This window comes from Anser anser, assembly GCF_964211835.1.
Source record: "Anser anser genome assembly, chromosome: 15".
Lineage (NCBI taxonomy): Eukaryota > Metazoa > Chordata > Aves > Anseriformes > Anatidae > Anser > Anser anser.
This window is the reverse complement of record NC_139736.1, coordinates 11,004,512-11,018,529: the sequence shown is the minus strand read 5'-3', so window position 1 is coordinate 11,018,529 and position 14,018 is coordinate 11,004,512. Positions and strand designations below refer to the sequence as shown.

The window sequence follows — 14,018 nt, the reverse complement described above, 5'->3', positions numbered from 1 at the left end:
ATTGTTCCTAGCTGTGATAGTTCTCATCGAACACGACTAGAGTTGGGGCATGTTACATTATTGGTGAATCTGTGACCGTGATAGTTCAGTACCCTGAATCCAACCAGACCCATAACGGTTAATCGGTTACACCCCTTAATGCAACAGGCCGTTTGCTGTGTAGCATACATGTCAAGTAAGCTGTGAATCTTAAAGGTGCTGAAGCAAAATCTGCTTCTGGAATTTATATCCTGATCAAATATAAATATACTTAATCTAGGTGTCATAGCTCAAGGTTTTCTAAATATATAAGCATTATTTTCCTAGGTTTCAGCCAAAAGGGTTCATAGTAGTGTCTAGAAGAGCTGTTGGTCCTTTTAAATAAAATCTTAAATATTCCACTGTAATTTTCACTTATTTGAGCTTTTCATTTAAAAAGTACTTAAAAGCATTTTGCTGATACGGGGTTTTCATTGTTTTCATCTGTTTGTCAGAGTTCCGGAAGAGTGATACCTAATGTTTGAACACCTTGATGGAAATCTCCATGCTTTTATTTTTCCAGGACCTTGATGTTGGAGCAAAGAAGGTGAAATTATATGTTGATGAGAACCTTGTATTTGACGGTGAATTAGAGAGAGCCTCTGGAGATCTCATCGCTGACCATAGCACTACAATTGACCTTACAGATTGCAAGCAAGATATCGCTACCAATCCTTCAAATGAAAGGAAAGAAATAAATGCATCTGCAGCCACAGACAAGAAAGTGGACCTGCAATTTGCATGTTTACAGTCAAACTGTACTTCACTAAACTGGAAATCTCTGCCAGAAGAAAGTCACATTGAGGATAAGGTGAACTCAAACAGCTTTATTAAGGAAAATTTGACTGAGTTAGAGAATGATCTAAAAGTGTTCCCATCTCACGTTTGCATAAAAGATACCAAAGAAAATGCACCAGCACGAGAAGTTATTGAGCATGTTCAATCTGATGATGAACTTTCTTTGAGTGAGCAAATGGAAAAGCTAACAGGAAGAAAATTGTCTGATTCTACAGGTGGACTTCCTTCATGGTTACAGCCATATTCCCAAGTAGCAGAGAATAATCAAGATGTTTCCAGTAAGCAGAAGCCTTCCTGGCTTGCTACAGAACATGGTTTAGGCGTGAGGTTTCAAACACAGTCAGATGTAATCATGACAAACTTTTCAGATAGGACTAATGAAGATGTCAAATGTCAGAGAAATGAGCTGGGAAGATCCAGAAGCAGAAATACAAATGGAGATGAAAGAGTAGAAATGCTAGCCAGAAAGGATGATGGTGTTGGCTTAGACATTTCAGAGCAGTTTTCTAACAAACATTGCAGCAGCTTAGAGTACCCTACAAGTGGAAGGAGAAGTGTAAGAAAGCAGGGATTAAACACTATAAATATTAAAGAAGATGATTTGGCACCCAAAGGTAAGTTCTTACAATAATAACTTTAGTGCAAGGGCCGATATTTTCTTCATTTCACAGAAACACAGAATCAGTGGTTGGAAGGGATCTCTTGGCATCACGTAGTCAGCCTCCCTGCTCAAGCAGAGTCAGCTAAAACAGGTTGTCCAGAACTGTGTCTGGCTGGGTGGTTTAGTGTTGAACCATCCTCACTGCAAAAGCATTTTTTCATGTTCAGATTGGGTTTCATGGATTTCAATTTGTGCCCATTGCCTCTTGTTCTTTCACTGGTCACCACTGAAAAGAGTCTGGCTCTTTTGTCTTTATTCACTCCCATCAGGTATTTATACATACTGATAAGATCACCTTGAGCTTTGTCTTCTCCAGGTTGTAGATTCCTATCTCTGTTGGCATACCCTCATGAAAAAGGTGCTTTGGTCTCTTAATGATCTTTGTAGCCATAGGATGGACTTCCTCCAGTAAGTTAGTATCTCTTGTAATGTGGAGCCCAGAGCTGGACACAATACTCCTGATGTGGCATCACCAGTTCTTAGTGGAGAGGAAGGATCATCGCTTTCACCTGTTGGCAATTTCTGAATGTATAGACAGTTCTATTTTAGTTATACTATTTGCAGTATTCAGTTTTTCTCATTCATACTATGACAATGCTCAGTGTCTCTCTCTTTATCCTATGCTGGACATGAAATGCTGTTTTTTTTAGAATTTACATTCTGAGTTAGTATTTTAAAATTTATTTGGAGAAGATTAAAACTATCAATGAAAATTTGGAAAAAAAAAGAGGAAGAGCATGAGCTCAGGATAGTAAATTTACAGAGTTTGTGTGGTAGGTTTGTGTCTTTCTCGGTGAGGCTATATGCTGCCTACAGTAATTTCTACTATTGCTTCATCACCTTTGTACATGTATCTCTGTCCTTTTTGTGTATGCAATTCAGAGAAATATGATACAGAGACAACAAAGCTAATGGATTCCTTAATCTGAAAACGATGTGATTCAGTTGTGCACAAATTTATCAGCTTTGCTCGGAAACAGTACAGTGTGCTATCTCATTTTGGGGACTCTAGAAGCAGAATGTCTGGACAAAGTCATATTAAAAGAAACATAAGCATTTTGCTAAAAATGAGCAGGAGTTCACTTTTTTACAGCCTTGTAGCAGCATAACTATTGAGGGGCAGCTGTTACCTGTTTGATTCTTTGGCAGTGAGGCCTGACCTACCTGAAATTGTCTTGCCCATGGAGTCTGAGCACAGTGGTTTTTAAAGCTGCATTAGAAGATTGCCTTTCCTAGCAATCCTTATGAGTGTTGATATATCTCAGGTAGTGATATAAACCCAGTAAGTACCTTAAAACAGACTAACAAGGTGCCTGTTCATCCTTAAATGAGCACACGTTAGGCCAGACAGCCTTGCAGAAGCAATAGAATTAAGTGCCCACAGATGTGGATTTTTTTTTTCGGTTTAATACTATTTAAAGACTAAAAAGGCAATTCTGAGAGAGAATTTGTATAATTGTAACCCAAGATCAACCTTTGCAAAGAAAAACATTTTTTTTTCACTCAAAAGGTTTTTTACGATGTGGTTGTCATTTTATCCATGCTGTAAAATTCCGCCCCCCCCCCCCCCCCCCCCAAAAAATAATAATATAAGCACTTAGTCTATACTTTCAAATCTAACATTCAAAACTGCCTTTTCAATCTCTTATTTTACTGCGTAAGCAGAAAACAGGTAGATTTTTTTAAATGACTTTCAAAAGAAAGAGCTGTATTTTCCTGTTTGCAGTTTTGCTCAGTTGTGTATTTAAAGGAGATTAAAAAAGGAAAACTGATTTATTTATTTATTTATTTACGTTTTTGATCTCAGTGTTTTAACTAAGCTTATGTTCCTAAATTCTCAGCTTTCTCTCTGTGACAAAAGTGTCGTGTGCAAGTCTGAATACGTATATTATATGCAGGTCAATCCACAAGCCGTATAATGCACTCTATATTTGGTAGGCCTAAATCTCTCTTCTTTGTTGCAGTGCTATTCATCTAATTCTGGAATATATTTTATCTTATATAAATCCTCTAAATCAGATTTTGCATTAAGTTAAGAAGTTAAAACCTACTTGTAATGGAAGCACATAAAATATATCATTTAACAGAGGTTTCGTAACAATACAGAATAAGCGATTTCTCTATATTAAAAGCAACAGATTTGACCAAATCACAATATGGCATATGAAGCTTCTTACTGTATTGTGTTCTCTTTTAACCTTTGTTTTGATGCATGCCTAAAATAAATAGAAAATCAATGCTGAGAAACAAACCAGAGATCTTACAGCACCATTAACTTGGCTACATATACTTTGTGTTTTATGGTATGCATATGAATAGCCCTCTTGTGAGACTTTGAGTTTTAAAACTTGTCAACATTACTGACATTGTAAACAAATCCCCCCTCAACGCTTTCTTTTCAGTTATAAGAATGGCAAGAATTTAGGAGTTTTAATTTAAACTATCTGATTCTTGTTAGGATGACCTCTAACCTTGCTCAGAGCAGGTTGTTACCTGGAGCTTAGAACTGAAAAATTGACAATATAACTCCCAATACATGGTTGTCCCAGAGAAAACCACATTTTACAATTTTCGTTCTCTCTATACTGTGCCGGGTGAAGTCATTTTCAAAGTGTAACTGAGTGAGCATTAACAACAGGGAAACAGTTTTACGTCTTTCCCTAAGAGGGGTGAATTTAAATTTTTACAGAGCTGGGCAACTGTAGTTTCCCAATAGAAGTATGTGACAAAGGGGACTCTGCACAAGCCCATATGCAACATCGCAGCTCATCTTTGGTCTTTAAACGAAGAATAATGAGAACAACAGAAATTAGAAATAGCACATACATGCATACTTGGCTTGAGCTACTGTTGCTATTAAAAATAGTTTTATCTTTGGTAACTGCTTCAGTGTTCATAGCAAATGATGAAAGTATGCTGACAAAACTTGCAGATAACGTATAATTTGGGGTATTAAAAGTTAAGAGGATTGAAGAACAGAAAGATGAACTTGAGGACTGGAGTGACAGCAGTAGAATGCAATTCAGTAGTACAAACTGCTTGCAAGGTCATTTGGGGACTAATAACAGAAACTTAAGTTGTAAGCTGAGTAATCATCAATTGCAAATGACTGAGGAAGAGGAGGATCTTGGCTGAGTAGTTGATCACAGACTGACTATGAAATGCTAGTGCAATGCAGGCATGATTACAGCAATGCACTCTGAGGATGTATCAGCAGAGGCATTTCTGTTAGTTAGGGAAATGTTGGTATCTCAGCGCAGGCACTTGTGAGACTTCAATTGGAAAACTGTGGTTCTGATCATCCATTTTCAGGAAAGCTGATTATAAAGTGGAACAGAAGAGAGCATTTAGAATGACTTGGGAAACAAAGTGTGTGATTGCAGCATGGAAATATGATTGCTATTTATAGCTGCAGGGAATAGAAATGAGATTAATACAACAGAGAAGAGGAAAGATGTTTTTTCCAAGCTAGTGTTGTCCCAAAATGTAGTTTACTGAAGTTACGAGAGGAATTGCATGGTGTGCGTTGCTGGCAGAAGCAGGACACAAGGCTTGGTAATTCAAGACATTCCTCCTAAACCCACAGGGGAGATGAATGCTGAATGTGTCATTATTTCTGGACTCTGGGATAGCGTCCGTCATACAATCCTCTCAGGCATGCAGAAGGCTGGGAATGTGTCTGTAACACCTGCAAGTGTTCTTTAGCTACATGCAGAGTTGATGACAGAAGTACCATGGTAGTTTCACAAGGCTCCAATAAAAATAACAGATTTTAGATGCTAAAAGGAATACCAGATCCTGTAAGTCTTCAGACATTGACCTGTGCTTTTGGGTTATCCTCTGCTTTCTTTTCAGAGCTCCGCTTCTCCTGCTGTCACTCGTTAATGTAGCTAAAAAACCTGTTAACCTCCCATTTAAAATCACTCCTATTGCACTCTCCTAGGAGTGCTTTGGAGTTGTTATCTCTGTATTGCTTAGAGTACTTACCATTAAAAAAAGGGGGGGGGGAGAAGAAAACAAAAGGAAAAAAAATCGAAAACAGTGAAGGGCAACGGATATCAAATACTCTTCTGTACAAGCCTATCTTGAAGTTTTCAAGCTTTGGCGTTTTAAAGTGCTAAATAAATATGCAGTATCTTATTCAGGTAAATTGTAAGAATCTGGGAAGTACTCTTTGGGATCACCCATCCGACGAGTATACACAGGGACAATGATTTGAACAAGGAAGTGATTTGCAAATGACTTATGTTCTCTGAAATATTTCTCTGAAATTTGTTTCCTGTTTGTATTTCCCATGTGTGATGGAGAAGAGTGGACAGGTTGGTCTCCAGGCTTTCATGCCTATGTATATGGAACACAACCCTCTTTCAGGTAGTTTCCCATCTGCTTTCAAGTTCTTCTTTTTAACTCAGTTGTCCCTGGTGTAAAAGATTATTGGCCATAGGTAGGCTAGGAACACTACTTATTTCCTAGTGATTCCAAAACCAAAATTAAAAATTAGTCTTAAGTAGTCTTTTGGGAAAATATTATTTTGCATTTTATTGCAATTGGCATTTATTCTTGATAACCATTTGTTTTAGTATCCACTCAAGGACATTGTACAGAACTAAAATCTAGCCCATGGGCCTGTAATTGTTTGCTACTACATTTGCTTTTCTCCATTTATTTGAAGAAAATATAAAAGTGACAGCTTTTTTTGAAAATCTTTTTTATTGTCTGTTCTTAATCATGTTGAGCTGGAAATTAAGCTGCTCCCCAGCATGATCACAAGGAGAGCTTGCTTCGCTCCCACATTGCTCCTCTTGCATGCTGCCCCCATTGTATTCCCATGAGATGCTACATCGTTATCCCCCTCTTGCTGGCCAGGGAGAGGAGTGTTTGGGTCTCATCTGCACAGAAGGCAACACTCACCTCATCCTCCATGTACGCTGAATCTACTTCTTTTCTCACCACTTCTCTTTAAATGCATGTGACTGAAGACTCTTTCCCTCTTTGCTGTTTAATTATTTGTAGTTGCTTTGGGCACTCTCAGTTTAATGGTTCAATTTACACCCCCCTTAGTCATGGCACCCCATCCATTCCTTTTGCCAGTCCTGGTGGGTTCTGCATTTACTCTGGATAACCTCTCAGAGACTCGTTCATCCACAGAAGCCTGTATCCTTCAATCCATTGCTTATGCTTTATCGATCTGTAAGGTCCAGATATTATTTTTGTTTGCCCATTTGGAAAATGACCCAGGCCAGTCTGTAGGATTACTGTTGTTCTTAGCCACCTGTTCTGCTTCAGGTGCAAGCTTTGCTAGCAGGGATACTCGATTCCCAGCCATGACTTCCCTTTTCCAGGGGTACTGTTTTAGGTCTCGTTTGTCCTGACCTATCAGGACTGATAGGTGGTAGAGTCAAAAATCTTAATTTTTATGAGAAAGAAAAGTTCAACATGGCTAAGTGCTGGGTCCCGCACTTTGGCCACAACAACCCCATGCAGCGCTACAGGCTTGGGGCAGTGTGGCTGCAAAACTGTGCAGAGGAAAAGGATCTGGGGGTGTTGGTCAATGCTCACCTGAACACAAGCCAGCAGTGTGCCCAGGTGGCCAAGAAGGCCAACGGCATCCTGGCTTGTATCAGGAATAGTGCAGCCAGCAGGACCAGGGAGGTGATCGTCCCCCTGTACTCAGCTCTGGTGAGGCCATGCCTCGAATACTGTCTTCAGCTTTGGGCCCCTCACTACAAGAAGGACATCGAGGCCCTGGTTGCTAATACCGTGCAATGGCTTGGGCAGTTAGGAATTGAGGAAACCTGCATGAAAGACAGATTCTATGCAAGAGGATGATGGCAATGGAAGTTGTAGTTAAAGGTAGAATATAGAAGACAGTGGCAAAAGCAGAAGGGAGGAGGAGGATCTGTAGTTACGTAGATCTGATGCTAAATTTAAAAGAATTACCTTGCCAAATCCAAGCAGCAATTTTTATTTTTTTTCTCCCTTCAGGGCCCACTAAAGAGTATGCTTTAGGTTAGTGTCTTTCCAGCCATCATTCTGATGGTTTCTCAAATGTATTTTTAGCTTTATATGTCAAGGCTGTTACAGACTTTTTTTTCTGTCTAAGTGGAGGAAAAAGTAAGTTTCTGGTAAACTGTTAAATCTTGTGTTGAAGATTTTCACTAAGAGCATAACATTTCTTTGGTGCTGTATAAATATTCAAGGGGTTATAAATGTGTAAGAAACAATCCACCTGCTCTGAACTATTTTATTTACAATTTACAGAAAAACTATGCATTCAGAGGAGGTAGAAGGAAACCGTGTGAAATCCTTTCAATTATGTTTTGTTTTTGCTGTGCCAGTTATACCTGTTGCATAGTCTAGCCCCCCAGCCCTGGCCATTTTACCAGTGATGGTGAAAGGCAGCAGCCATTTTAAAGATGTAGGCAGACAAGATAGACACAGGGTAGAATGAGGTAATGAACAGCCAAGTGATTATTTCAGGTTAACCCACATTATCCGATGCACTCACGTGCAATAACTTATCATTTTGGCAGTATGTTTTCAGCGGGAGTTAGCTTTTGGATTTGTTACCTTGTGATACAAAGCTTAAGAAATCCTTGAGTAAGAAGTCAATTCTTTCCATTTAGGAAGTGCACGCTAATTACAGCTTAAGTTTCTAATATTTTAACCTCTAAGTTTAGCATATTCGAAATTTACAGGCAGTAATGATAGAACAAAAGTTAACCCACTACACAAAAAATGCTGGATTGATGCTTCATGACTTTAGCTTAAAACGCTACATTTGTAGAATTTTGATTTCCATCCACAGATAAGTATGCATCTATAGTAGAGAAGGTACATCGTCTTCCAGTAGCTGTAGAAATAATTCTGCTTCTGTTTTTATCATGCCTGTCCTACCCATTCCACTGGAATTTCTTATCAACTTATTTCAGCCTGTTTTGCTGAAATAGGAAGCACTTTTTTTTTTCTCTAATGCTTTGGAAACTTAAACAGTTCAACTCTGTCCAACAGTATGAAAGATCTTCTGCGGAAACGCAGAGGATGATACCTTGTGATGGCCACCCAATAAGTATCACTGGGTAAAGTCCTTGAATCGACTAGTAGGTCACTGCTTAATGTAGGTACAGCCTCTCCGTCGCAGCCTGAGGTTCAATAGCTCTCAAAAAGTAAAAGTTAGGCACTTGGACACTGCCACCAGCAAAGATTGAATGGACTTTGTGCTTGCAGAAATACTATGAAGAGAAGCTGTCTAAAAGCTTCTGTCTTATTGATTAATTTTGCCTTCTGTCAGTCTGCACATTTTAAGTGTTTACTTGTATCATGTTGTCTATCTGCATTGTTTAATGTGTGAGACATATACAAAAAATCTCTAAAATTAGAAGTGAGAATAAAAGCAAAGTGTTGTACTGGCATTTTCCAAATCTAATATGAAATATGGAGTGTAGTAATGGCAGGTAGGGTATAGTTAACAATGTGCACTTCCTGCAGGTTTTTTTCCAAGGAGTTTTGGCCAAGATCTTAAATTAAAGAAATTCATCATTATGCAAATTTTATATGTTGAGTCAAGAATTTCCAGTCTAAAACTTGCATTTTGGTATATTGGCATGTGCTCTGCTCTTCAATTGTTTTCATTATGTCTAAATGGAAAGGGAAATTGTGACGTAGCCTTTTTAACAGAGAAGCAATATAAAAGTGCTAATATAGCAGAATTTCAGTTCGGGAATATGAATATAACCAGCATAATTCTAGAAAGTGTGCTGTAGTCATTTGCTGCCAGTCCTGTCAATACATTAAATTCATATGTAATGTTATTTTCAGATGAAGACTTTTCTATCAAGGACGTAGCCACCTCTAGAGCAAAGTGGCACAATGAACAAGAACATACCCTGCAGGAGTCCTGGAACTCCTTGGTAAAGTTCAATTATTCCCATCGCGGCCGAATCTCTAACATGGATTTTCAAGGGGATATCTTTGATGAATTTCTCCATCAGCAGAAAATCAACCGGACTGGAGAATATCATCTAATGAAAAAAGAGGGAGTACAAACACTACCAAAAAGGCAAGAAGAAGAAAATTCAGTGGAGGCACATGATGGAAGTGATTTTAAAATCCCCGTTTTACCTTATGGGCAGCACTTAGTAATAGACATTCGAACAACATGGGGAGACAGACACTATGTTGGTCTTAATGGAATCGAAGTTTTCAGTTCTAAAGGAGAGCCTGTTCAGATTGCAAAAATAACAGCAGAACCACCTGATATAAATATATTACCAGCTTATGGCAAAGATCCCAGAGTAATAACCAATCTAATTGATGGGGTAAATCTGACGCAGGATGATATGCATCTTTGGCTAGCACCATTTACCCCTGGAAAACCTCACTTTATCTTTATTGACTTTGTGAATCCCTGTCAAGTAGCTATGATTAGGATTTGGAATTATAATAAATCTCGCATACACTCTTTCAGAGGTGTGAAAGACATTATAATGATGTTAAACGAACAATGCATCTTTAAAGGAGAAATTGCAAAAGCTTCAGGAACCTTGTCTGGAGGTATGCTATCATTTCTTACTTTCTGTGTGAAAACAGTAACATAATATAAACAAATACATATGTCTTGTTTTTTATCACTTTCCACTTAAAGGCAAATTGGCACTTTGTTAGTATTTAGTCCTTTTAATTTAAAAATGTAATGCAAAACTAATGTGTTCTTTAATGATATTGTGAATTTAAATAGCATATAGAGCTAATTTTTATTCTTAGCAAAGTCTTAACAACTAGATCATATTTCAGTAACAGACAGTCTGCAATATTTACAGGCTGCTGGTTTTTAGTCTTCACAGGTATTTTGGAAAAGTTGATGGAGACATTTTTTTTTCATTTTCTTTTTATAAGTACTTGAAATTTGACTGGGTTTTCTAGGTTTGTCTGCTATGCAGTGCAAGGTAGAAATTATAGAATCATAGACTATCCCAAGTTGGAAGGGACCCATGAGGATCATCGAGTCCAACTCCTGGCACCACACAGGTCTACCCAAAAAATCAGACCATATGACTAAGAGCACAGTCCAAATGCTTCTTAAACTGCTACGGGCTTGGTGCCGTGACTGCATCCCTGAGGAGTCTCAGTGAAGAGCCTCTTCCTGATATCCAACCTGAACCTCCCCTGTCACAGCTTGACTCCATTCCCTTGGGTCCTATCACTGGTGACTAAAGAGAATAGATGGGTGCCTGCCCCTCCTCTCCCCCTCATGAGGAAGCTGTAAACTGTGATGAGGTCTCCCCTCAGCCTCCTCTTTTCCAGGCTGAACAGGCCAGGTGACCTTATCCGCTCCTCGTATGTCTTCCCCTCTGGGCCCTTCACCATCTTTGTAGTCCTTCTCTGGACACTCTCCAACAGTTTTACATCCTTTTTGTACTGTGGTGCATAGCACTGCACACTGTACTCGAGGTGAGGCCGCACCAGCGCAGAGTAGAGCGGGACAATCACCTCCCTTGACCTACTAGCGATGCCGTGCTTGATGCACCCCAGGATACTGTTGGCCCTCCTGGCTGCCAGGGCACACTGCTGGCTCATATTCAGCTTGCTATCAAGCAAAACCCCCAGATCCCTCTCTGCGGGGCTGCTGTCCAGTGTCTCGTCACCCAGAAATTGAATATAGTTATTATATCAGTAGTCAGTACCTATTCCCTGTATATTATCTTTAAGCACTACTGCAAACTTAAATGTAAAAAAAAGACCAAAAACAGTTTTTATCACTCCATATGTTCTTCTGTATGGTTTCTTTATTTAATTCTATATATTGCCTTCAGCTCCAGAGCACTTTGGGGATACTATATTGTTCACTACTGATGATGATATTCTTGAAGCTGTATTCTGCTATGATGAGATGTATGATGGAGAAACAGAAAATGACAGCTCCCTGAGATATGAAGAAGAGCTAAAGAGGCCAACAACTGCTGATGGGGATGGAGATGAAAGACCTTTCACACAAGCGGGATTAAGAACAGAGAATCAACAGGTGGGGGCCTCTACATTCAGAACTCTATAGACGTCTTTCTGAAACATGGTATGGAAGTAGGAGGCACTGATCGCCCTTACGGCATAAATCTCCATAGAAAAACTAATACAGCCATCTGCCTGTTTTGAAGTTGTTTTTTTTCACCAGCTCAATAGTCGTTCTTCTTCTTCTTATTATTTTTTTTTTTTTCAAGCGCAGGAGATCCTCCAAATTTTGCTTTCTCTGGTTAGGAAGACTACAAGGAAGGCTATACTGGATTGTGTGTGTGTGTGTGTGTATTCCTTTTCTTATTTTGTATTGCTTTACTTATTTGGGCAGAGATTAGAGGGGTTTCTTTTTGATTTAGGTTTCACCTGAAGATTTATGCCACTGACAATGACCGTACACTTAGTCTTGTAATGATTTGTTCTGTACCCTGTCAATCCAAACCAAAGATTTTTCGATGTTTTCCACACAGAGTATACTCTTCTTTATTTATTCCTCCACTATACTCTTCATTATTTATTCCTCCACAAATAGAGTAACTGAGGTGGGAAGGATCTGGCATAATAGCATTTCTTACCTTTCCTCTCTCTCACTTTATTTTTAACTCTTTTCTATTCTGACTAGCATCTTCATGGGTCTGTGTCCCTTTTGCAGCATAAAAATGTCCCCTACTATTCCATACAGTAGGTATTTTACTACTTAGAGGAGGACTGTATCTTCAGGCACTGCAGTCTTGCCTCATACCAGTCTAGCCCAACAGTCCAGTGGCTGAGTAAAGATCCTGCAAGATGTTCTGCTTAAGATGGTATCATTCAGTTTCTGACCCACTTTCCATCAAATCTTACACCTTTTTAGAATATTCATGAGCACCTGCTATTTCTCTAGTGAGGACATCATTGGCTAGGGGAAACTCTTACTAGTATATCTATGAGGAGATCCAAAACTGAATCAAACAATATTCCAGCTGGTTCAATTGAAGTGCCCCCAGCAGTATATGGTTCCTAATGAGCCTCGTGCTGTGTTGAGACCTGCCTGTTCTGTCTAGACCTCTTCTCCTGGGGACTTACAGGACGTAAAATGTTATGACACTGGCAGCAACTCTAACCCTTTGAATCCTCCAGTGCTAGTTAACACTGCCACTGGTAATTCTGGTTCCATCTTTGCTTTCAGTATCTTGAACTGTTCAGATGCCTTACGCAGTGCAGGATTTCCTGAACACAAATTGAAGTTCACCTGACTTTTATTGATCCACTTGTTCATTGTTAGCATTCACTCAGGACCTCTTCCATTGCAAAAGCTTAGGAGGCCTGGACTGCCTGGTGATTACTCAGAGCCTCTGCTTTTTATTGTGCTGTTCATCTGTGATGTTTTTCTTATTCCTTTTCTAACCCTGAAACATGCTGTATCAGCAATGGAATAACAAAAGGTGTTGCGACTGAACCATTGATCTCCTTGTCATTCAGTGTTTGCTAGTACCATGAAGATTTTCTAGCTGGATGCTTATGGTGTCAGGATGATACGAATCTACTAGATGATTAGTCTTCCCCAGCATAGAGTTGTCATTCAGACTAATATTGGGCTTGAACAGTCTCTGCCTGTTGATCATTAACCCTTTCTTCCTGTGACTGAGATAGTGTTTTACTGTGCTGATTACAGAATTTTTAAAAGCTCTTAATGGAAGCATCTTATATTCTTGTCAAATATTATCTATGGTCATTTGTCTTCCATCTCTTTCCCCATGATTTCAGTTAATGTGTCAACTTTTATAGCAGGTCAGACCTGTGACTAGTGCACTTGAGCCAACTCTGACAGTCACCAGTAGTGGATATCAAGGCAGAACATAAGAACAGAGCAAAAATGCAGTGATGTTTTTCTGGAGCACTCATCCAACCCTTAGGAGTTTGTGTCACAAGAACTTTTATTGACTTAACTTATGTGTTTAGTATCTCTTCATGGATTTTTATTGCGTTGATTTGTTCACTGGCTATTCTAAATGTCTTACTTTCCAGAATGATGTCATACTTTAGTTTTTCCTCACATGGAAGATGCTATAGAGTATGGTTGGGTGTAGGTGCATGGTAATACTTGCTGCTTTTTATTTCTTTTCCAGCAACTCCTATACAGGGGTAATATTTCGTTCTAGCCATAAGGTATCACAGTGTTCACAGGCAGTGTTGAAATAGAACATTAGACTAAGGCTGAAAGAAAAGATACCAGAGATCAGTGGAATGGAGGGATCTGAGTGGCCAAGAAATGGGGAAGAGGGAGAAAAGAGGTGATAAAAGGTGTCTTTTAAAATATCTGAAGGCATTAAAGGCATTATTCTGCATTCTATAAAGGCAGTAGCTTTATTGAGTCTGTGGAGTTTTTATATTCAGCAGAGTTCCAAATTTTGATTCCCAGGCTGGTCTTTGAAAGTTGTTCTGAGGAAGAGGCATGAGACATCAAAGATGGAGTCACTGTTTTGTGAGAAAATACCCTCCAACAACAGAGATTTTTTTTTCATCCTCTGTAGGTTCTGTGTGAATGTATTAT

At 39.1% G+C, this 14,018-nt stretch overlaps 1 protein-coding gene across 10 annotated transcripts in view; it reads left to right on the top strand.

Moving 5' to 3' along the window:
* Positions 1–14,018, top strand: part of KATNIP (katanin interacting protein) — a 72,852-nt gene that overhangs the window by 33,443 nt on the left and 25,391 nt on the right. For 9 of the 10 annotated variants that reach the window (XR_014572889.1, XM_083800792.1, XM_083800791.1 and 6 more), the window contains 3 exons: positions 542–1,430; positions 9,296–10,030; positions 11,290–11,498. Coding sequence is in view for 9 of the 10 variants with exons in the window: in XM_083800792.1 (XP_083656918.1) it covers positions 542–1,430; positions 9,296–10,030; positions 11,290–11,498 (1,833 nt within the window). In the remaining variant the exon portion in view is untranslated. The remainder of the gene's footprint in view (positions 1–541; positions 1,431–9,295; positions 10,031–11,289; positions 11,499–14,018) is intronic. The other variant, XM_083800797.1, reaches the window with a different exon arrangement.